Below are 23,164 nucleotides of genomic sequence, written 5' to 3'. Positions count from 1 at the left end.
GTAATGCTCAATATGTTTACAGTACATGTAAATATTTTAGGACGTGTCTCTGTTGTAAATGCCTGTAATAGGGCTGTAGATTTTATTTTACTTTTATTGTATGTTTTGTTCCATGTCAATTTTATTATTTTTATCTGTTTTGGCAACACTGGTTGGTCATGCTAATAAAGCACCTTGAAGTGAAATTGAGATCGATAGACCAGACAAGGACAGGTTAGTGCTATGTGTAAATTAATTGACTTGTAGCTAGTTAATCATTATATCAACCCAAACAAGTGCGAGGGAGCTGGGTCATTTCTGGTGCTAGAGGAGGGCTCAGCGGAGCGACCCCCACAGCCGCCCCAGGTGCAGCTCTCGAAGGGAGGGGGGCTGGCGTGGCCCGTGTTCTGCTGCCGACGGACTCGGTCTCGCTGGGGGAGAGAGGGGGAGGCAGATGGACGCCCGAGGGGACGCCTCCACTGTCATCTTTAGGAGGGGAGGAGAAATGCAGCAGGTGAAATGCGTGTACTTTGTTGTAAAGCTGTCATACAATGTTGGGTGAGCAACCTCAAGGCACTGTCATACAGGGAGGCTGTAGATACAGTACAGTGTGGACCTGCTCTGTAGATACAGTACAGTGTGGATCAGGCTCTGTAGATACAGTACAGTGTAGATCAGGCTCTGTAGATACAGTACAGTGTGGACCTGCTCTGTAGATACAGTACAGTGTGGATCAGGCTCTGTAGATACAGTACAGTGTGGACCTGCTCTGTAGATACAGTACAGTGTGGATCTGCTCTGTAGATACAGTACAGTGTAGACCTGCTCTGTAGATACAGTACGGTGTGGATCAGGCTCTGTAGATACAGTACAGTGTGGACCTGCTCTGTAGATACAGTACAGTGTGGACCTGCTCTGTAGATACAGTACAGTGTGGATCAGGCTCTGTAGATACAGTACAGTGTGGACCTGCTCTGTAGATACAGTACAGTGTGGATCTGCTCTGTAGATACAGTACAGTGTAGACCTGCTCTGTAGATACAGTACGGTGTGGATCAGGCTCTGTAGATACAGTACAGTGTGGACCTGCTCTGTAGATACAGTACAGTGTGGACCTGCTCTGTAGATACAGTACGGTGTGGATCAGGCTCTGTAGATACAGTACAGTGTGGACCTGCTCTGTAGATACAGTACAGTGTGGACCTGCTCTGTAGATACAGTACGGTGTGGATCAGGCTCTGTAGATACAGTACAGTGTACAGTGTACAGTGTTGTCCTCTTCAACCAACTAGTTCCTCCTGGATATGGTTTGTTTGACCTTCCGCATCTTTCAGGCAGAGGCGGGGGCATCATTGATATTTACAGTCTGAGTCCTATAGCTATACCTCCTCCCTCTTCTTTTGAGTGTCTTGTTGTAAGTGTTTCTATCCCCCAATCTACTATTATTGCCACAGTTTACAGACCACCCAAACCCAGTGGAGTCTTCTTAGGTGAGTTTGCTGATTCTCTCTCATTCTTATCCCTTACATTTAAAAGGATCCTTATTCTAGGGGACTTTAATATACACATTGATTCAACCTCTTCCAGTCTGACTAAAGACTTCCTTTCTCTTTTGGGATGCTCTGACCTTACTCAGTTTGTTTGTACCCCTACACATAACAAAGGACACACCTTAGATCTAATTATTGCAAATGACTCCTTTGTCTCCCACTGCTCTCCCCTTGATCTAGGCCTCTCTGACCACTTAGCCATTCTCTTCAATCTGGAATTACCTGTTTCTAACACTTCCCCCTCACGCTCTGTAAATTTCCGCAACTGGCGATCAATTGATCACCCAAGGTTTGCAAATTCTGTTCTGTCCTCCTTATCCTGTTTCTCTTCCTCTGACCCTCTAGAGGACAAAATACAGTTACTTGACAATGCTCTTTTATCTACCCCCGACACCTTTGCTCCTTTAAAAACTCGAACCATCTCCTTCTCTCACCCTGCCCCCTGGTACAATGACCATCTGCGATTCATGAAGGCAGACTCTCGCAAACCTGAGCGTAGGTGGCGTCTTTCCGGCCTCAATGTACATTATCAGGCCTGGAGAGATTACTTATCTGATTATAAGGTTACTATAGAGTCTGCTAGATCCACCTACTTCTCTCACATCATTGAAAATCACCAAAACAACCCCAGACATCTTTTCTCCACCATCAACAGACTGCTCAAGCCAAACTGCCCCACCACATGACCTGCCTCATCACAACTTTGCAACACATTCTTAGATTTCTTTAGTTCTAAGATTGACAACATCCGGCATCACATTCTCTCCACTATGGATATAATTTCCACACCTCCTCCCTCCTCATCCAACTTCTCTGGTTCCCGTCTCTCCAGCTTCTCTCTTCTTGACTCAGCATCCCTAAACAAACTAGTTACGCGCATGAAACCCACCACATCTAGTTTAGATCCCATTCCCACCTTTATTCCAGTCCTGTTTCTCTTCTCTCTGTCCCATTGTCCTCAATATAATACATGAATCCTTGAGAACCGGCATTGTACCAACGGTCCTCAAGACTGCAGCCATTACCCCCGTGCCAAAGAAGCCTAACATGGCTCTCGACAATCTTAACAACTTCAGCCCCATCTCCAACTGACCCTTTCTCTCTACAATTCTAGAACGTGCTGTCACACTTCAGTTACATAACCACCTCATGACAAACAACCTTTTCGAACCCCTCCAATCTGGCTTCCGTCAACTTCACAGCACAGAAACCGCCCTGGTCAAAGTCACCAACGATCTCCTCATAGCTTCTGATTCTGGTTCTCTTTCCAAACTCATCCTTCTTGATCTCAGTGCTGCCTTTGACACTGTTGACCACAACATCTTACTTTCTCGTCTAGAGACTGTGTTTGGAGTCTCTGACACTGCCCTTAAATGGTTTAAGTCTTACCTCACTGATTGCTGTCACTTTGTCTCTCTCAATGGGTACAGGTCTGAAATTGGTCTTGTCAAGTCTGGTGTCCCCCAGGGCTCAATACTGGGCCCTTTGCTCTTCAGCATTTACATGTTCCCACTTGGTCAGCTTTTAAGATCACATGGCCTCAGCTTTCATTTTTACGCTGACGATACTCAAATATACATCCATACCAAACCCGACACTGATGTGGCTGTCTATATTCTATCTAACTGCATCTCTGACATAAAAATTTGGATGACTCAAAACTTCCTTCATCTTAACTGTGACAAGACTGAAGTCCTGCTTATTGGTACCCCCATCACCTTCGTAAAGCCAGTCCTGTAACCCTATCTGTAGATGGCTCTGTACTTGAGCTTCAATCAAAATTGAAAAACCTTGGGGTTATATTCGATTCTGGCTTAACATTCGACCCACATGTACAGCATACTGTCAAAACATCTTTTTTTCACCTTAGAAATATCGCAAGACTACGCCCTATGCTATCATTAACTGTGGCTGAAAAGCTGATCAACATATTTGTATTCTCTCGAATTGACTACTGCAATGCTCTACTCCCTGGGGTATCTAAATCTACTCTGAACAAGCTGCAGTATGTCCAAAATTCAGCAGCCAGAATCCTGACCAGGTCTAGTGCAAGTGTTCACATTACTCCTATTCTGGAGTCCTTGCACTGGCTTCCGGTAAAATTCTGCGTTGACTTTAAAATCCTCATGCTCACCTACAAGGCTTTACATGGCTTGGCACCTCAATACCTGTCTGAACTTTTATCGCCCTACTCCCCACCTCGCAACCTCCACTCTTCAAATTCTGCCCTCCTTACTGTCCCCCAAGCCCGTCTACATTGTATGGGCGACAGGGCCTTCTTCTGCTATGCCCCCAAGCTCTGGAACTCTTTGCCCAAGGATATCAGAGAGTCACCTTCTCTAAACTCCTTCAAATCCAGACTCAAAACCTTCTTCTTCAGAAAAGCCTTTACTTAACTGGTTCCATTCTTCACCCCTCTGCTCTTCTTAGTACCACCTTCCAGGGTCTCCTCTATTGTTATTGTTGTATTGCTGTAATTATAATTGTGTCCTATCTTGTGAAATCTTCTTATTTATTGTTGTAGTCTTCTTATTTATTGTTATTGTCATCCTGTAAAGCGCTTTGAGAAGCCACCTTTAAAGGCGCTATATAAAATAAAGTTTTTTATTATTATTATTATTATTACAGTTTGGACCTGCTCTGTAGATACAGTACAGTGTAGATCAGGCTCTGTAGATACAGTACAGTGTGGACCTGCTCTGTAGATACAGTACAGTGTAGATCAGGCTCTGTAGATACAGTACAGTGTGGACCTGCTCTGTAGATACAATACAGTGTAGATCAAGGTCTATACAGTAGATACTGTAGAGTGAATATCCTACTCAAGAAATGCAGGACAAGGACTGTAAAGATTGCATAAAATAATTCATTTCAACACAGTGCAGTGACACACTCTAGACAACATTGCTGCACACAAATAGCTGTAGTGTCATAACCCTATTTTTAACCATTAATTACAGTTATTCAAGTTAACAGTTTGCATGAGTAAGTGTTTTGTCAACTGATGTGACCGAACAGATAATCTTCTCTCATCCCATAATGAACAGGTAACTACAATTCAGTCTCAACTCTTAATTCACAAGACACAAAGCATTGACACTTACAAATCGCTCACTGCAGTTCGGACAAAATAGCGCCTTTCTTTCAATCGCTTTTTTTCACCCAAAGAGAGCTATTTTAAGAGCTTTGAATGGCCTCTGAAATAATAGGCTTTATAACAGGCTAGGTAAATGACTGTCTGACTTGTCACTACAGGGCATTAACACTGTACTGAGTAAGAGACGGAGATGCATGTACACCAGCACTAAAATAGCCGAATCTTCAAAAGCACCTCTGTTATTGCAATCGTATTGTCATGCTCATTTATATTAATAACAATATTAATAGTTGATTCATCTGTGCTTCGGATGAGATGATAAAATATAATCCTGATTACTTGGTCATTGCATTAAATGCTAACCACAGCAGTATTTCTTACGACCGGGGGTGTTATCTCTGCTGTCCTGACTGATTTCCACCCTGGGCTTGCACAATCTGACCAACCTAAAGCTCCCCCTCATTTGTAATCCGCGTTTCTCCCTCCCTCCCCCCCCTGCTCTCCCGTGCACTGGGGCTGCTGTGTGTCACCCAGCTGGGGGCTGCACTGCACTGGGAGAAGAAACAGCCCTTCTCCCATCTGTGAACAGCTTGGAGCTCCTTTAGGCTGAAAATTGCTATATAGATGCATTTGATTACTTATTCGAATAAATAGTGTTGATAGTGGCTAGTGATGGTTTAGGCAATTATTATATTATTCTATTTGCTTAATTATTGCCGTTGTTGTGCTTTGTTTTCTTTTGCCTAGTTGGGAAAATGCCTCTTCCTGATACCTCTGACAGATCCCATATTCCAGGCGGTCTGTTTCCTGCTCCATGGCTCACTTGGAGAACATTCCCGAGTGGGACGATTTCACCCACGGCCCAGAATCTAGGCACGTCCAAGACGCTCTTCATCACCATCAGCAGCAGCAGCAAGTAATGGATCCGTTTAGACTGGGGGTGGCTTGGGAGAAGATCGGGCATTCGTTTTTTTTTCCCGATCCAGATCTGACATGTCAGTCATTTCAAATAATTTCGAAGCAGTACTGTTTGAGAGGACCCCCCCAGCGTCAGCTTTGTGGTTCCTAGGCCTCTGCGTGACTGAGCAGTCGCTCAGGCACACATTAACTCTTAATGGCCGCCTTATCGTCAACAACTTGTTTTCTCTGGCTTCTCCAGTGTGCAAAACTCAAATTCCAGGCACTTTATTGATGGCGCTGAAGCATTACAGTGTTGTCAAAGCAGACAAATATCTAGAACCACCTGGTAGCTCAGGTGGGGAGCTGTGTCAGCATGCGTAGGCTGCAAAGGAACAGGTAATAGGTTTATTCTTTGTTCTGAAGAAGGCTCCATGGCCGAAACGTTGTGTTTTCTTTCTTCTTCTTTTTTCAGCAAGGAATAAACCTATTACTTGTTCCTTTAGAACCACTTATTTTGGACAAAGAATGAATGTTATCTGAGAGGCTCCCGGTCTGTGGCTCAGGCTGGGACAGGAGATCACACAGTGGGCTGCAGCTCTGTCCAGTTTCCTCTCCCAGTAGGACTGATCCTGGCAGGTGTGGGAATTTGTGGAATTTTTATTGGGTTTATCCAGGTCTGCTTGTGTTTCCCAGTTTCTGTGTCCAGGCTGTGGTCATTGAGCCTGTCCTCTCTGGATAGCCAGGTCTGCCTGTGTCCAGTTTCTGTGTCCAGGCTGTGGTCACTGAGCCTGTCCTCTCTGGACAGCCAGGTCTGCCTGTGTCCAGGTTCAATGTCCAGGCTGTGGTCACTGAGCCTGTCCTCTCTGGATAGCCAGGTCTGCCTGTGTCCAGTTTCTCTGCCCAAGCTGTGGTCACTGAGCCTGTCCTCTCTGAACAGCCAGGTCTGCCTGTGTCCAGTTTCAATATCCAGGCTGTGGTCACTGAGCCTGTCCTCTCTGGACAACTCTCCAGTTTTATGTTGTGTTTGTGACATTTACTCCGAATGGGTTAAAGGAGCCTTAATCACACCAAGGTCGCGGAGCTGGCTGATCCACTAGGTGGGTGGGTGTCTTTATCTCTGCTACAACTTGGACAGCTCGGGGTAATGGGATGCTGCCGCTGTCCCGTGCCAGATAAAGGACCTGTTTCCCTTTAAAAAGAAATCTCACACACGTTTATCAATCGACCCCCAGGGTGTGGGTGGACCGCCGTAAACAGGTGTGAGATAGTGGAGGGACACATTCCGAACCATCGCCGTCTCCCACCCACATCACTCTGCAACCCCCCAGCTCCGGACAACACAACCTCATTCCACTCGCTCCTCTCGGACACGCGGGGTTTTTGGAGACGAAGGAGCGCAGGCAACGCAAAAAGAAAATCACAGCCCCCGCCCTCCTTCCTCTCCACCCAGAATCATCGGGAGTCAGCGCTTTGCAAACAGGTTTTGTTTTTACCGCTCCTGTCCCACATTTATCGACTTATCACGGGAGAGGTGGGGGTGAAACACAAAGAGTTTGGGATATGAGCCGCGGAGACGGATGGTGGTTTCGTCGCGCCGCTGCAGGTATCGCTGAGGTAAGCGTTAAAATCGGCCCGTGTCATTGTATCTTCGAACTCGTTATCGGTGCATCTCCCTTTCTCTCCGGACCTCTTCCTCATTCTCCGGTCTCCCACCCCACCCCTCGTCTATATAGCCACCCGGACACCTGAACTGCGCGCCTCCTCTCTCTCCGTCACGTCTTGAGCGGTATTGCTTTGAGGTCACGATAACAGAGAGACCCAGGCAGCCAACCCCACCTCGCCCTACAGGTAAGATGTTGATCTGCTGATCTGTTGTGGCATTATTATGATTAGGATTATTATGATTTTATTTGGTCTATTTAAGGATTTCAGAAGCTGTATTTTCCTCCCTCCCGCAATGCGAAATGCGTGTAGTTTTTACGGTGCATGGATCTTCTCTTGTTGCTCTAGCAGACCAGTCCCTAACCAGCTGTCGTGTCGTATCGTATCGTATCGGTGGATGGGAATCTTTGCTTTCTTCCCTTCGCGTCAATTTTACAACACGTTCCTTGACGCTGCGGAAGAAAAATCAATCCAGTTTAAACGTGCGTTAATTCCGTTCCCTACCCGTATTTCCCAAATCTTTTTTTTTTTGTCGGTTTTAATTTTAACACCCACTTGTTTTACACAGACACGGGAAACCCCGGCGATATCGCAAAATATTTTCTTGTAGCAAATCTGGAAGGTTTGGATCACACCTCAGGTTTTTCTGTGGCGTTTATCTCCTAACGCACCAACGCGCGGCCGAGATAACTGCGAGGAGAAGGGTTACCTGCGTTCCAGTCGCGTTAATCAGCAATCTGTCATTCCCATTTCTTCGGTCAGGGCCGGGCAGTGTGTCTCCAGGTGTTCCTGGTCGCTTCAAAGCAACAGCAGCAGCAGCTGTGGGAGGGGTGTGGAGCTCTTAAATTGGTTCCATTAAAGCCGTCATGAACCGATTCACCTCGTTGAGCTGCGCAAGAAGGAAAGACCTGCACCGCGCGGCACTGTTTTTGGAGAACTGCCAAGGAAAAGCAGCTACAAGATGTAGGGCAGCCATCTCTTAACCTTTCCCTTCCCCACGAGATATACTATGTGACTTAGTGTGTCAGAGCTGTACTGAGCCCTGCGCTGTGTAACTCAGTGTGTCAGAGCTGTACTGAGCTCTGTGCTGTGTAACTCAGTGTGTCAGAGCTGTACTGAGCTCTGTGCTGTGTAACTCAGTGTGTCAGAGCTGTACTGAGCTCTGCGCTGTGTAACTCAGTGTGTCAGAGCTGTACTGAGCCCTGCGCTGTGTGACTCAGTGTGTCAGAGCTGTACTGAGCCCTGCGCTGTGTAATTCAGTGTGTCAGAGCTGTACTGAGCCCTGCGCTGTGTAACTCAGTGTGTCAGAGCTGTACTGAGCCCTGCGCTGTGTAACTCAGTGTGTCGGAGCTGTACTGAGCCCTGCGCTGTGTAACTCAGTGTGTCAGAGCTGTACTGAGCTCTGTGCTGTGTAACTCAGTGTGTCGGAGCTGTACTGAGCCCTGCGCTGTGTAACTCAGTGTGTCGGAGCTGTACTGAGCCCTGCGCTGTGTAACTCACTGTGTCAGAGCTGTACTGAGCTCTGGGCTGTGTAACTCAGTGTGTCAGAGCTGTACTGAGCCCTGCGCTGTGTAACTCAGTGTGTCAGAGCTGTACTGAGCCCTGCGCTGTGTGACTCAGTGTGTCAGAGCTGTACTGAGCTCTGGGCTGTGTAACTCAGTGTGTCAGAGCTGTACTGAGCTCTGCGCTGTGTAACTCAGTGTGTCAGAGCTGTACTGAGCCCTGCGCTGTGTAACTCAGTGTGTCAGAGCTGTACTGAGCTCTGAGCTGTGTGACTCAGTGTGTCAGAGCTGTACTGAGCCCTGCGCTATGTAACTCAGTGTGTCAGAGCTGTACTGAGCTCTGGGCTGTGTAACTCAGTGTGTCAGAGCTGTACTGAGCTCTGTGCTGTGTGACTCAGTGTGTCAGAGCTGTACTGAGCCCTGTGCTGTGTGACTCAGTGTGTCAGAGCTGTACTGAGCCCTGCAGTGTGTAACCCAGTGTGTTTTCTAAACAACTCTTAGGCTGGCTGTGACCAGGCTGTTTTTGGCATTAGATCTGGAGTGAGTGCCAACTATGGCCAGTTTCAGAAGAAAATCCCTGGAAGTATTTTGCTGGAAGCAGTGCAGTAAGAAATGAAATCAAGATCCATTATTAATAATAAGCACAGTTGTTGAGCATAAAGAATAAGAAGACGCCTTTCCTGGAACTTAGCTGTAATTTCCCTTCCCCATTCCTACAGTCATACTCTCTAGCGGCTGTTCTAGAAACTGGACGTACCGAAGTGACGGGCGCGCGACTCGCCCCGTCAGTCTCGTTCAGTTAGCATTAGAATAGTTGAAGCGCATCATGCCAATCGACGTCATTCAACGGATTACGAACACCAAAATCCAGCCCGGACCGCAGTGCGCATCGTCAACAGCTAACTGCAGGGCCTAGATTCACATCTGCACTGCACACCACTTATTGCATGGTCTACCAGTTTTTTGGGGGGTCTCACTATCACATATTTATTCTTCCACAACGTATGTATTGTGTTTGTTGTGACCTTGTGTGGTCTGGTCGATTGTACTGTGTATGACCCTAGAGAATAGCGAATAGCGAATGTGGCAATAAGACAACTCTACTACTAACCAGCAGCCATATCACCCTGCAGCTCACCACTGGCAGCCCCACTGGAGCTCAGCAGGTGTGAGCCTGGTCAGTACCTGGATGGGAGACCTCCTGGGAAAAACTAAGGCTGCTGCTGGAAGAGGTGTGAGTGGGGCCAGCAGGGGGCGCTCACCCTGCGGTCCATGTGGGTCCTAAAGCCCCAGTATAGTGACGGGGACACTATACTGTAAACAGGCGCCGTCCTTCAGATGAGACGTAAAACCGAGGTCCTGACTCTCTGTGGTCATTAAAAATCCCAGGGTGTTTCTCGAAAAGAGTAGGGGTGTTACCCCAGTGTCCTGGGCAAATTTCCCATTGGCCTTTACCAATCATGGCCTCCTAATAATCCCCATCTATGAATGGCTACATCACTCTGCTCTCCTCCCCACTGAGAGCTGGTGTGTGGGGAGCGTTCTGGCGCACTATGGCTGCCGTCGCATCATCCAGGTGGGGCTGCACACTGGGGGTGGTGGAGGGGATCCCCATTACCTGTAAAGCGCTTTGAGTGGAGTGTCCAGAAAAGCGCTATATAAGTGTAAGCAATTATTATTATTATTATTATTATTATCATTGTTATTACTCTCCGCTCTGTTGGATGAGGGATTCTTCTCTGAAGCGGCCTGTTTTGCAGAAAAGGAAATGCGCAGCAAGTGCTACGGCTGCCGAAGAAGTGACAGCTCTGACCTCTTTCAGGGCTGAGACGTTTTTATGAGACGTCGGCATCAGGCACCTTTTCTGTTTCTGGACAGTGTTTTTCTGCACCTTTTCTCAGCCGCGTTATCATTGATACGCCAAGATGCAAGCAGTCAGATCACAGGAGTCTGCCACCATGTTAGCTAAGCCTTGATTTGAGCTCTGGTGTTTATACTGTGTTTGATATTTTTTCTGGTTCTGTCACTGTCGCAGTTGTGGGCTATTTGATGATGTTTTCCCCGTCTTCTCCTCTTGTAGGAGTGGGATGGAGTCTGATTGCTCTGCCTTTTGATTGCTGTTTTTGGATTGTTTAAAGAACAATAAAAAGATAAGGCACTTATTGTAGGTAGTACAGAGTTTTATTGGAGGTAGTACAGAGTTTACAGTCCTACAACAAAGCAGCAAACCAGCCATGGCATTCTTGTAAAGTTCTGGGCTATAATAATAATAATTCCTTGCACTTATGTGGTTCTTTCCTGGTCTGACTACAGTCAAAGCACTTTACAGGTCATGGGGATCCCCTCCACCACCACCAATGTGAAGCCCCACCTAATTGAGGCTCCAGTCCGCTCCCCACACACCAGCTCTCAGTGGGGAGGAGAGCAGAGCGATGAGGCCAGTTCAGAGATGGGTATTATTAGGAGGCCATGATGGGTAAAGGCGAGAGGGAAATTGGGCCAGAAATTAATGATCACCGAGAGTCAGGACCTCAGTTTTACGTCTCGTCAGCAGGACGGTGCCTTTTTATAGATTAGTGTCTCAATCATTAAACTGGGGCATTAGGACCCACATAGACTGCAGGATGAGCACCCTTTACTGGTCCCACTAACTCCTCTTCCAGCAGCAGCCTTAGTTTTTCCCAGGAGTCTCCCATCCAGGGACTGGCCAGGCTCACACCTGCTAAGCTTCGCAACCAGCTCAGCCACCCTCCCTCCTTCTGAATCTACCTCTCTTTCTCCCTGCACGCTGGACTCGATTGGACAGCAGTCAGTTCTGCATGGGCAAGAACCCACACTTCCTTTGTCATTGCAGCCCGTCCAATCAGACCGCCCAGCTCCGGCCATGCCCCCGCCTCTTGCCCTGACGGCTCCGGGGCAGATTGGCCATTGGTGGAGCCGGCTGAGGTTCCGCCTCCAGCACAAGAAGGACTGGACGCAGGTGCTGGATGAGACCTTCCTACTGCAGAGCAAGAGGTAGGCGAACTGACATCATCGCATTGGTGCCGATAGCAGGGACACGGAGGAGCGGGATTCTAGTGCAGAGCAAGAACGAGCGTGATTCTAGTGCAGAGCAAGAACAGAAGGCTCTTCTTTTTCACCTATCTTGGCCCATTTGGTTTGGTAGTTTATTAATCCCAGGATCTCATCCAGCTGTGTCTTTAGAGAAGCCAGGGTGTCAGATTCAACAGTGTGGCTGGGCAGCTTGTTCCCCTCTCCTACTCCTCTCTGTGGTACTGTAGTTCCTCCTGTCCTGATTGGAGGATCTCATCCAGCCAGGCCATCAGCTTCGACAGCACGGCTTAGTTTCTTGTTGCAGACTCCCGCTATCCTTTGCCAAAAGACGTACCTCCTGTTCTGGACCATGACCACTGAAATGTCTCTCTCTCTGGCAACGTTTCTTTTTCCTCAGGATTAAGGACAGCCCCCTCTTTTTTGCGGCGAAAGAAAATGACGTCATGTCGATCCGCAAGCTGCTCAAGTGTCCGTCGACAGACATCTTCGAGAGAGGTCAGCCCGCCGGTCTCCATCCAGACCTGCTTCTCTTTGTCAGGCTGTCTGGCTGTCTTCCTGGGTCTGTCGCTGAATCATCCCATCAGTCTGGATCTCCAGTAGCGAATTCCACCAGCTGATCAGTGTGTCTGATGGCCTGCCCGAGTCTCTATTGGTGAATCGTGTGTCAGTCAGCCGTGAGGCTCTGTTGCTGAATCAGCTCATCTGTCAGTGGTTAGTCCATGTGTCTGCAAGTTGATAGGTCATCCGAGCTTCATCAGTGCTCCTCCAGAGTGACAGAAGTTTGTAGTTTTCAACCCTCTGAGCTCTCACGGATCTGTTAGAGCAGAGGAGCTCATGTTTCCAGCAGTTAAGCAGGGGCTGTCGCGTGAGAATCTGTGGGATCTTCTCTCCCATTCCATTGTGAGGACTCGAATCATCTTACCCCCTCTCTCTCGCTTTCAGGGGCACTGGGGGAGACTGCTCTCCACGTGGCTGTGATGTTCGACAACCTGGAGGCATCTGTTGCTCTCATAGAAGGAGTCCCAGACCTCATCAACGAGCCCATGAGCTCTGATGTCTATGAAGGTCAGCTCCCCCATTCCCTGTGCCAACTCCCATGTTTGTTGAGGATGTGTCAGTCAGGGTGTACGTTTCATTAAACTTTGTGTGTGTGGTCCATTGCCAGGGATGACAGCCATGCACATCGCTGTGCTGAACCAGAATGTGAACCTGGTGCGCGAGCTGATTGCCCGAGGGGCAGATGTGGCCACACCACGGGTGACTGGGTCGTACTTCAAGAAGAGGAGAAAAGGACTAGTCTACTTTGGTATGGTTGTGTATGTCTATATTTGTATTATTCTCTGTGCGTGTCTCTCTTTCCTTGTTTTCCCTTAGAAAGAAAAATATTGAATTTATATTTGAGTCCATGTTAGGTGTGTCTCTAAAACCTATATTAGGGTCTGTATTAATCTCTGTGTGAGGAGTGTCTCTAGGGTCTGTATTAATCTCAGTGTGTAAAGAGTGTCTCTAGGGTCTAAATTAGGGTCTGTATTAATCTGTGTGTGTGAGGACTTCCTCTAGGGTCTATACTAGGGTCTGTTTTTATCTCTGTGTGTGAGAGGAGTGTCTCTAGGGTCTGTATTAGGGTCTGTATTAATCTCTGTGCATGAGGAGTGTCTCTAGGGTCTAAATTAGGGTCTGTATTAATCTGTGTGTGTGAGGAGTGTCTCTATTTTCTGTATTAGGGTCTGAATTAATCTCTGCGTGTGAGGGGTGTCTCTAGGGCATAAATCAGGGTTTGTATTAATCTTTCTGTGTTAGGTGTGTGTCTAGGTTTTGTATTAATCTGTTTTATTTTCCAGGTGAGCATATCCTCTGCTTTGCTTCCTGCGTGGGAAATGAAGAAATTGTCAATATGGTGATAGAAGCTGGGGCAAACCTCCGAGCCCAGGATTACCTTGGTATCTTTCTCGATTAAAAAAAAAAAACATTTTATCCACATGACAGTTTTGAGAAATAATTGACTTAAATAAACTCAATAATTGTATTCTCGTGCTCTTTCCCTCTCTGCCTTCTCTTCGTCTCCCTTGTTTGTTCTTTCCCCCTCCTGTCTTCTCTCTCCACTCTGCTGCCCTCAGGCAACACTGTTCTGCACATCCTCATCCTCCAGCCCAACAAAATGATCTCCTGTCAGATCTTCGACCTGCTGATGGCGGCCGATGGCAAGACGGACAGGGGAGTTCCCCTCGATGTTCTCCCCAACTTCCGCGGTCTCACCCCCTTCAAGCTTGCTGCTAAAGAAGGGAATGTGGTGGTGAGTGAGTGTGGAAGAGAGGAGCGTGTGTGTGGCTAGTTGGCACACTTGATACCGAAAAAATAACATATCCCACAATGCACCAAAACGTCCCTGCCTTAAGTAATGTAGTGGGCATGGCAGGAGTATTGCTTTCTAACACTATCAACTCAAATATTAAGAACTTGCTTTAACTGTGTGTAGTGCTTTTCAGCCAGAAGGATCCCTAGGAGTTTCACGTATAGAATGCAGACCCACTTCATCTATGATAGAAGTGTGGGCCCATTTGGGTCTCACACTGTAGCTTTCCCACCCATAGTGTCCTACCACACACCAGATCAGAGGCAGAAGTGACAAGTCCCAGAAGTAGTTGAGTTACATTAGAGAGTTGAACACTTAGAGAAGGCAGACCCGACTGAGCCCAGAGATTTACACAATGGCCACAATCCCTCTGCTCTTATGAAAAGGGCCATGGGAGTTTTAATGATCAGCAACTCAGGACCTTAGAACAAACTCATCTGAAGGGTGGCTTCTCCTCCTGCAGCACATGGCCCTCTTGCAATGATGCAATTATGTTGGTTGGGAAATTCTGGGTAGGAAAATCCCCCCACGTCCGGCAGTAGTCTGGTCTTCCTGAGAGGTCTCCCATCCCAGTTAGATATGGAGAGACATGAAAACTGACATGGGCATGCAGCAGAGAGCCAGTGACCTGGAAACGAGAAGGATCAAGGAGAAGGAGCTGGAGAAGGAAGGAAAGAGAGAGGAAGAGAGGAGAGAGTTACTGTGCAGAAATAGAGAGACAGTACAAAGGCAGTTTTGCTAAAGTACATCTCCTGTGTGGAATTCAAGTGAATTCCAAAGAAAATTGTCTGGAGGTATAATTCTTTAAATGACAAAGATGGGGATAATGCCTGTGGTCAGAGCACTATTGTATTCCTGCACCAAGCGGCTGGGCACTACTGTCCGTGAATGACACACCTGGAGGGCCTGTGAGGATGACCTCACGCTCTCCCTCCCCTTCCTTCTGTCTCAGATGTTCCAGCACATGGTCAGTAAGAGGCGTAGCCTGCAGTGGTCACTGGGCCCCCTGTCCTCCTACTTGTATGACCTGTCCGAGATCGACTCCTGGAGTGACGACTGTTCTGTCTTGGAGCTCGTTGTCTGCAGCTCCAAACGAGAGGTCGGTGCCGGTCTCCCGCCCTCTTTCTCTCCTCTCCAGGCGATGCAATGCCAGTTGGGTACAGATACCAAGGAATGTATGGGTTACCTCCCCCCTCTGTCTTGCTCTCTGGCAGGCTCGGAGGATCCTGGACGTCTCTCCAGTCCGGCAGCTGGTCAGCCTGAAGTGGAACCTCTATGGGAAACATTACTTCCGCTTCCTGCTGCTCCTGTACCTGTTGTATATCGGCACCTTCACGCTGTGCTGCACCTTTCGCCCCTTAAAGCCAATACCGGAGAATTACAGCCTGGAGCACACCGACATCACCATCTTTGTGCAGAAGACACTGGAGGTCGGTGCCAGGGCTTGTGCTCCTGTGTGTGTGTGAGTGTGTGTGTGTGCAGGCGATGGAGTTTCCTCTGTCTCAGTCTAGCAAAGCATCAAAGCAAAGGGCTTTTCGCTGCAGAGGTGTCTACCAACTTGGGGACTGTAAAGCAGCCATCTCTGACTGCTATCTAAACCCAGCCACCAATATATATATATATCACCAATCTGATGACCTACCTACCTCTTAAGAGGTTCTATTTACAGACTTGAGGCAGCTTAACAGCCCTTATTGACAGGTTAACTGATATTGCAATCTCTCCACAGCCCAGCCTGCTATGTGCTCTTTGAACTTGTTTCATGGTGATTAGGGTAATTTCTCTACTGCAACACACCTTTAACAGTAAAACATATGTTGTATCCATCTTTAGATCTATGTTGCCGTTTCTGTCATTTCCAGTGTCTGTTCATCTGTCTCTGTCTAGTATGGTCGATCTATCCTTCTGCCCGTATGACTGTCTTTCAGGAGAGCTACATTTCTTATGAAGATCACCTGCGTTTGGTGGGAGAGATTATCAGTGTGGTTGGGGCCCTGGTTATCCTGTTACTGGAGGTAACTGGTAATCTGTTCCTTATCTCACTCACAGATAAGACCATCACACAACCAGACACATGATGACATCGCAGTCCTACAGGAATGTGCACATTGTGGGCCATTTTTCAGTTTAGAAACCTCAGCTGCTTCTGTTCTTGTTCCACCAGTCTGATCACGAATCAGCAATTCTAAATCGTCTCGGTTGATGGCCAAACTCATGCGCTCTGCTGCTAATGAACCTCACCCTTTTGTAGGTGACGTTGCTAGCTCACAAGAGCCCTGGTCAGCCACTGGGAGGGGGGTCCTGTTGTGAGACTATGACCAACTGAAGCCCAATCTGACACCACTAGCGCTTGGTCAGCCATGAGCCAGTGCTTGGGGAATCCTGGTCATTTGTCCAGAGCTGTCAGTATCTGATGGATTGATTGGGCGAGCTTTAACTTGTCGGACCAATGAGGAGGACTGAGATGCAAGACAAACATTTTAGCATTGAATTCAGCCGCAGAATGGTTACAAATGAAAAGAGGCTGTTGGTCCATTGAACCCATCTTGGTCATTTGTAACTAATTGATCAGAGGAGCTCATCCAGTTGTTCAACAGCATGACTAAGCTTGTTCCATACTCCCACAACCCTTTGGGTATGGCAGACGTCACTGATTCTCTTCTTTCCGTTTGTTTTAAGTGCTTGGTAGCACTCTGAAGCGCAAGCATTTTTTTCGTTAAAACCATCAAAAATACGGGGAATCCTGGCTGAGATGGAGTCACGAATTCCATTGTCTACATGACTTGAGTCCCATCTGAGTCTTCTGTGGCAACGATCTAAACCCGGGTCCAAATCCGCGACTCTTGTCCTCCTCCGATCTGGTTTTCTTTCTAGTAAAACCCGTTCATTCATTGTAAGGTATCAAGCAACAGTGTTCTTTTTTTAATGGTATTGTTCCTCCTAAAGAATACACCCCTAAGAGTTATCTGGAATAAACTTCTCCCAAATTCTGTTTCTCAGCATGGAGGCTAGGATGCAGGGTAGGACAGTTAAAAGGAAATATGTAATTTCATTGTTTACAGATATCATTGAATTTCTATGTATGTTATGTTGCGTCATAACATAATTCCAGGAGCTCTTCTGGCGACAGAATTCTTAAGACCCTTTCCCCTACACTCTGACATTGTTCCACTAATGGAATTATTCTCTACAGTCGTACTCCTCCTGCTCCTGTGGTTGCTCCGCCACTGTTTCAGATGGAAAAAAATCTTTGATTTCAGATCCCGGACATTTTGCGTGTCGGTGCGAAGAGATATTTTGGACAGACCGTTCTTGGGGGTCCTTTTCATGTAATTCTGTGAGTATGAGCGAATTGTCGTGCTCATTGCCTTGTATGAGTGGCGGGCCGAGTTAGTATCTACAAAGCAGCCAGCCACACCTTCATCTCCTGTCTTTCAGCGCTGGTTACCTTGGTAATTAATTAGACAGGAGTCCTGAACTACCTGGACGCATTAATCTTTCTGTGTTAGGAGTGACTCTAGGGTCTATATTAGGGTCTGTATTAATCTCTGTGTGTGAGGTGTGTCTCTAAAGTCTATATTCGAGTCTGTATTCATCTTTCTATGTTAGGAGTGACTCTAGGGTCTATATTAGGGTCTGTATCAATCTCTATATATAAGGTGTGTCTCTAGGGTCTACAATAGGATCTTTATTATTCCCTGTGTGTTAGGAGTGTCTCTAGGGTCTATATTAAGGTCTGTATTAATCTCTGTGTGTTAGGTATGTCAGTAGAGTTTATATTCTGATGTGTGTTAGGGGACTCTAGGGTATGAATTAGAGAATGTATGAATCTTTTCATTGTCTCTAAAGTCCATATTAAGGACTGCCTCTATTAGACTACCATTCTATCAAATGCATCTCTGTATTAGGATCTACATTTTCTCTCTGGAGACACAATAGTGTCTGTCCTTTTTTTTTTTCTTCGTCTCTCCCCAGCATTACCTATGCCTGTCTTGTGCTGGTGTTACTGATTTTGAGGCTGTCCAGTTCTGAAGGGGAAGCGGTGGTTATGGCGTTATCTCTAGTTCTTGGTTGGTGTAACGTCATGTACTTTGCACGTGGGTTTGAGATGCTGGGACCGTATGTGATCATGATTCAGAAGGTGACTCCACTCGCCCACTCTTTCTTCTCCTCCTTGTCCTGTCTTTTCCAGTGCAGTGTAGTGTCCACCTGTTATTGGGAAATTAGATTATCGATTAAATTCTCTTTCAGCTGTCACCCGCTTATTATTATTTCTCTCCCTCACTTCTTCTTGTTATGTGAATATTATTCCCTCTTTTAATCATTTTCTGTTTACATTCTCTCTTCTCATTTTGTGTATTTTAGAGTACCTTTGTTATCCAGTCAGGTTATGATCTGATGCCTATTGATGCTGAGAGAGCAGTTTGAAATACTACAGGCTGGACTAGACTGGGCTCTCTTGATTGTGACCTCGATTAGTTATTAACTGGGATTGTAACCAGACTCCACTGACACTGACAGAGCAGTCTGAGACTCTCCAGGCTGGACTGGACTGACTGGACTGGGAGCTGGACTAGTTCTTCACTGGGATTATAATCAGACTCCACTGACACTGACAGAGCAGTCTGAGACTCTCCAGGCTGGACTGGGAGCTGGACGAGTTCTTCACTGGGATTATAATCAGACTCCACTGACACTGACAGAGCAGTCTGAGACTCTCCAGGCTGGACTGGACTGACTGGACTGGGAGCTGGACTAGTTCTTCACTGGGATTATAATCAGACTCGCACTGACACTGACAGAGCAGTCTGAGACACTGAGGACTTGCTGGACTGAACTGACTTTACTGTGAGCTAGCAGGTTTTAATTGCTCGATCTTTTGTCCTGCAGATTATATTTGGGGATTTGACGAAATTCATCTGGTTGAGTGTTTTGGTGTTAGTCGGATTTAGCACAGGTAAGATTCTCATGAATTATAAGCCAACAAATTCTTATTTTGATTGCTTTGCAAGTTCTGCATTTCGCATTTTCCGTTTTGCTTTTATATTTCTGGTTAATTAAAAATAAAGGAAAGTTATTTTCCTATGTTTTAAAATATAGTGGGAAGAAAGTGGGAACTTACAACTTTTGTCTCCACGTCAGTAATAAACCCTTTGCATCATGCACCCGTTTTCTGTTTCAAACTACAGGCTGCATTATCTGTAGTTGCCTTGCACAGTGTATGAATCGTGCTCATAACTGCACCATGGGACTTGTGGTGTATTATTCCTCTCCTTCACGGTTGGTGCACAGGTCCCCTCTTGCAGATGTTCCTCCTCATTGAGTTTTAGCCCTCTGTTTTTCATCATGTTAAGCACCGTCCACCATTGCAATACTTTAGCATCACTCTTCTCGTTCAGATCAGTTTAGAGCTGTCTGCTATCTTGTCTTCTGTACCCACCCAACTGGGAATCACTGATGATGTTTCCTTGCCTCTTGTGAAACGTTGGTGGGACACATGACAATTTATAATCCACTCTTGTCCTAATTTCACCCTGTCGAAACTCTTGCATGACATTGCTCAGTTTTTCCTTGCCCCAGAGCAGCGAAACTCCACTTTTAATGAGCGTGTTAACTCTCTCTCTGTCACTCTCTCCCTGCAGCTCTGTGGATGACATACATGACCTTTGACTACACTCAGGGCATCCCCTCCTACAAGTCTTTCCCAGTGTCCCTGTTCTCCCAGTTTGAGCTGTCGATGGGGATGATTGACTTGCCTGTGGACCAGACCGTCCCCACCCCCCCCATTGTCCACATCCTGCACATTATGTTCTCCGTGGTGTCCTGCCTGCTGCTGCTCAACCTGCTGATCGCCATGATGAGTGACACTCACTGGAGGGTGGCTCAGGAGAGGGACGAGCTGTGGAGAGCTCAGGTATGTCTCTGTCACGCTGACCCATCTCACAGGCTCACCACAGAGGGATCAGGTTCCTGTCTGTCTCTCTACTCTTGTCAGGATGTTCCAGATAAAAGACCAGCTCTGTGACCTAAGACACAGACAAGCTGTGATGGGCTCTCCCTGTCCTCTATCTGTCTCTCTCTTTGAGCATCTCTTCCAGCCTGTATCCCTGTCTGTGCCGGTCTCCCTCTCTCTGCTGTGTCTTTCCCCTCTCGGTCATGTCCAGCCAGTCAGCAGTGTCGACTTAGTGCTCTTACTCTCCACTGCCCTCCCCGCTCTCTCTCAGGTTGTGGCCACGACCATCATGTTGGAGCGCCGGCTGCCTCGCTGCATGTGGCCCCAGATGGGCATCTGCGGACAGGAATATGGACTGGGAGACAGACAGTACCTCAGGTACTAGTGTTACTATTATTACAGGGGTACGGGCTTGGAGATGGGAGGTATCTCAGGTACCAGTATTAATATTCTCCTAGATGTCACCACAAAGCTCTCAGGATTTCCAGCAGGGACCAGGAGGCACTATTGCACAGGAAAAGGAAGGGATCTTGTCTAATTAGAGCCCTGGACTGGGGCTGGAGAGATCCCCGGCACAGGCCAGGTTAAATCCAGGCCTGCACCTCTGGTGAGCTCACTTTTTGAGCCTCTTGGGGACCTCTGCCTTCTTCTCCTAGATGGGGGTTTCTCTTCTCAGCCATTGCCGCTCCCCATGCCTGTGTAGCGCTGAGGTGCCGTGTGGCTTCCTGTGTCGCTGTGTTGACCCCAGCCTGTTTCTCTCTCCCCAAGGGTGGAGGACCACCGCAGCCAGGCCATGAAGAAGATCTGGCACTACGCCAACGCCTTTCTGGAGAAGGGGGAGGGCCTCGGGGAAAAGGAGCAGGGGAGAGAGAACGACCTTTCTGCCGGCAGAGTCGTCTTCCGATCGAGGCAGAAGGGCAGGACCATGCTCAACAGGAAGTCTCTGGGAGCCTGGGAGATGATCCGTCGGAGTGCCCTGGGGTCTGAGCACGGGCTCACAAATTTGGATGCAGTAGAAGTGGAATTGAACGTCTGAAAGCCACCTTCTGCATTCCCTGGGACGTGGGGAACGTGGTTCCGAATCGAGGAAGATATGATTGATATTTCTTCTGTCTCGCTGTCTCTCCTGTGGTCTGTGATCTGTGATCAGTTCTCTCCCTCGTCGTCTCAGGACGTTTTATTTGAATTTTATTTGCTTCTTTGCCTATGTGTGAGATTGTGTTCTCGGTGTCTCAGACCTGTTGCTCAGTGCTCTCAAGAGTGGTTCAGATCTGCGAGGTCTAGTGCGAGCAGGTCACTAGAAGGGTCCCTCTCTGAGCTCCAGGAGAAACTGACAGAAGGACAGCGGACAACGAGAGAGAGGTGGTTGCACAGGGCAGGAACGTTAACAGGTCTGCTGATGGCAGTTGATTCTTTCCATCACTTAGATTGAAGAGCTATCCTTACTGTACTTATTTCAGAATTGGGAATGTACTTGGCATCTTAACTCAGGGTTTACTAATCGAAAGAGCTATAAAGAGCTACCGTTCGGGAGCTACACCTACAAATCAGCGTGTGTGATTTAATAATGGGACTCTAATTCAGTTCTTAGTATTTAGTGCAGGGCTGGTGACTTGAATTAAACTGGGTAGAAGGCGTCTCTGTCTGAGTGAGATCCGAGAGGGAAGGCGTCATTTTCAGGACTGATCCGAGGAGAGAAAGCATCTCTTTTTTTCCGAGAGATAAGAAATGGATTTGGATTCTGCAAGGACAGGATAAGATCTGTTTTGATGTCCTTCCCGGTGTCTTGTCAGCATTGCCTTTCAGTGATGCGGAAACGCAGCCGAAACCTTTCTTATCAGTTATGCTGTGTTTTCCTTCAACTATGAGATTATTTTTTTTTTGCCTGGAGTGCAGATTGACACTCCTGCGCTCCAGATATCACTGGATCCAATGTGGGCACTGCTAACTGTGATCTTGCATCTACAGAGTTTGTGGGGTATAGGTGGCTGGAGGCCAACAGGGCTTGTGGTCACTTGGGATGTCTCGCAGGATGGCCAGTCCACTTTCTGGAGCCAGCTGGTCAGCTCACACTGTCGTCACATGACAGATGCAGTCAGGCTTTTCTTTTCTCACTGTGTAGCGTAACAAGCCTTCTTTGTAATCGCCCTAGGCTCCACATGAAATACTTTTGAGATTTCTTTTCAGAGATTGATGTGATCAGGGGAAGAATTTAGTGTGATTGCTACTGCTGTACGGTCTGTGATCAAATCAGTGCATTAACCAAGGGATTCAATAACAGTCCAATGAAATTGCTCAGGGATCTAACTATGTCAGATTTTGGTTTTGATTTGTTAAAATAAATTATAGACATTTCTAAATAAAAATGACTTCAATGCTGAAGAGTTTCTTTGCTAGTGCATAGTCTTTCTGAAATGTGAAGTGTGTTGTGCAGTGTGGATGCAGACATTATAACAGGCTGTTCTACTGTACTGGGACTGTAGCTCCTATTGTAACAGACTGTTCTACTGCACTGAGGCTGTAGCTCCTATTGTAACAGACTGTTCTACTGTACTGGGACTGGAGCTCCTGTTGTAACAGACTGTTCTACTGTACTGGGACTGTAGCTCTTATTGTAACAGACTGTTCTACTGGACTGGGACTGTAGCTCCTATTGTAACAGGACTGTTCTACTGTACTGGGACTGGAGCTCCTATTGTAACAGGACTGTTCTACTGTACTGGGACTGGAGCTCCTATTGTAACAGGACTGTTCTACTGTACTGGGACTGTAGCTCCTATTGTAACAGGTCTGTTCTACTGCACTGGGACTGTAGCTCTTATTGTAACAGACTGTTCTACTGTACTGGGACTGTAGCTCTTATTGTAACAGGACTGTTCTACTGTACTGGGACTGTAGCTCCTATTGTAACAGACTGTTCTACTGCACTGGGACTGTAGCTCCTATTGTAACAGGACTCTTCGACTGTACTGGGGACTGGAGCTCCTGTTGTAACAGACTGTTCTACTGTACTGGGACTGTAGCTCTTATTGTAACAGACTGTTCTACTGTACTGGGACTGTAGCTCTTATTGTAACAGACTGTTCTACTGCACTGGGACTGTAGCTCCTGTTG

At 47.2% G+C, this 23,164-nt stretch overlaps 1 protein-coding gene across 1 annotated transcript; it reads left to right on the top strand.

Annotated features, from left to right (window-relative positions):
* The first annotated feature begins 6,988 nt into the window (after positions 1 to 6,988).
* On the top strand, positions 6,989 to 22,432 carry trpv6 (transient receptor potential cation channel, subfamily V, member 6). Its single transcript, XM_069182826.1, has 17 exons — positions 6,989 to 7,140; positions 7,260 to 7,374; positions 11,545 to 11,705; positions 12,142 to 12,239; positions 12,687 to 12,809; positions 12,910 to 13,050; positions 13,586 to 13,684; positions 13,862 to 14,037; positions 15,050 to 15,196; positions 15,312 to 15,527; positions 16,026 to 16,112; positions 17,358 to 17,434; positions 18,073 to 18,238; positions 18,988 to 19,054; positions 19,740 to 20,011; positions 20,322 to 20,428; positions 20,819 to 22,432. The coding sequence occupies exons 3-17, from the start codon at positions 11,575 to 11,577 to the stop codon at positions 21,084 to 21,086; spliced, it is 2,175 nt and encodes a 724-aa protein (XP_069038927.1). The 5' UTR covers positions 6,989 to 7,140; positions 7,260 to 7,374; positions 11,545 to 11,574; the 3' UTR covers positions 21,087 to 22,432.
* The last annotated feature ends 732 nt before the right edge of the window (positions 22,433 to 23,164 follow it).

Source organism: Lepisosteus oculatus, chromosome 23 (assembly GCF_040954835.1).
Source record: "Lepisosteus oculatus isolate fLepOcu1 chromosome 23, fLepOcu1.hap2, whole genome shotgun sequence".
Classification (NCBI taxonomy): Eukaryota; Metazoa; Chordata; class Actinopteri; order Semionotiformes; family Lepisosteidae; genus Lepisosteus; species Lepisosteus oculatus.
The sequence above is the reverse complement of the archived record's forward strand: the minus strand, read 5'-3'. Positions and strand labels throughout refer to the sequence as shown.

Coding starts and splice junctions, on each gene's coding strand:
- trpv6 (XM_069182826.1), top strand. CDS start 11,575: ATGCCCCCGCCTCTTGCCCTGACGGCTCCGGGGCAGATTGGCCATTGG. Junction 15,528..16,025: donor TTGTGCAGAAGACACTGGAG/GTCGGTGCCAGG, acceptor ACTGTCTTTCAG/GAGAGCTACATTTCTTATGA. Junction 16,113..17,357: donor TGGTTATCCTGTTACTGGAG/GTAACTGGTAAT, acceptor CTTTGATTTCAG/ATCCCGGACATTTTGCGTGT.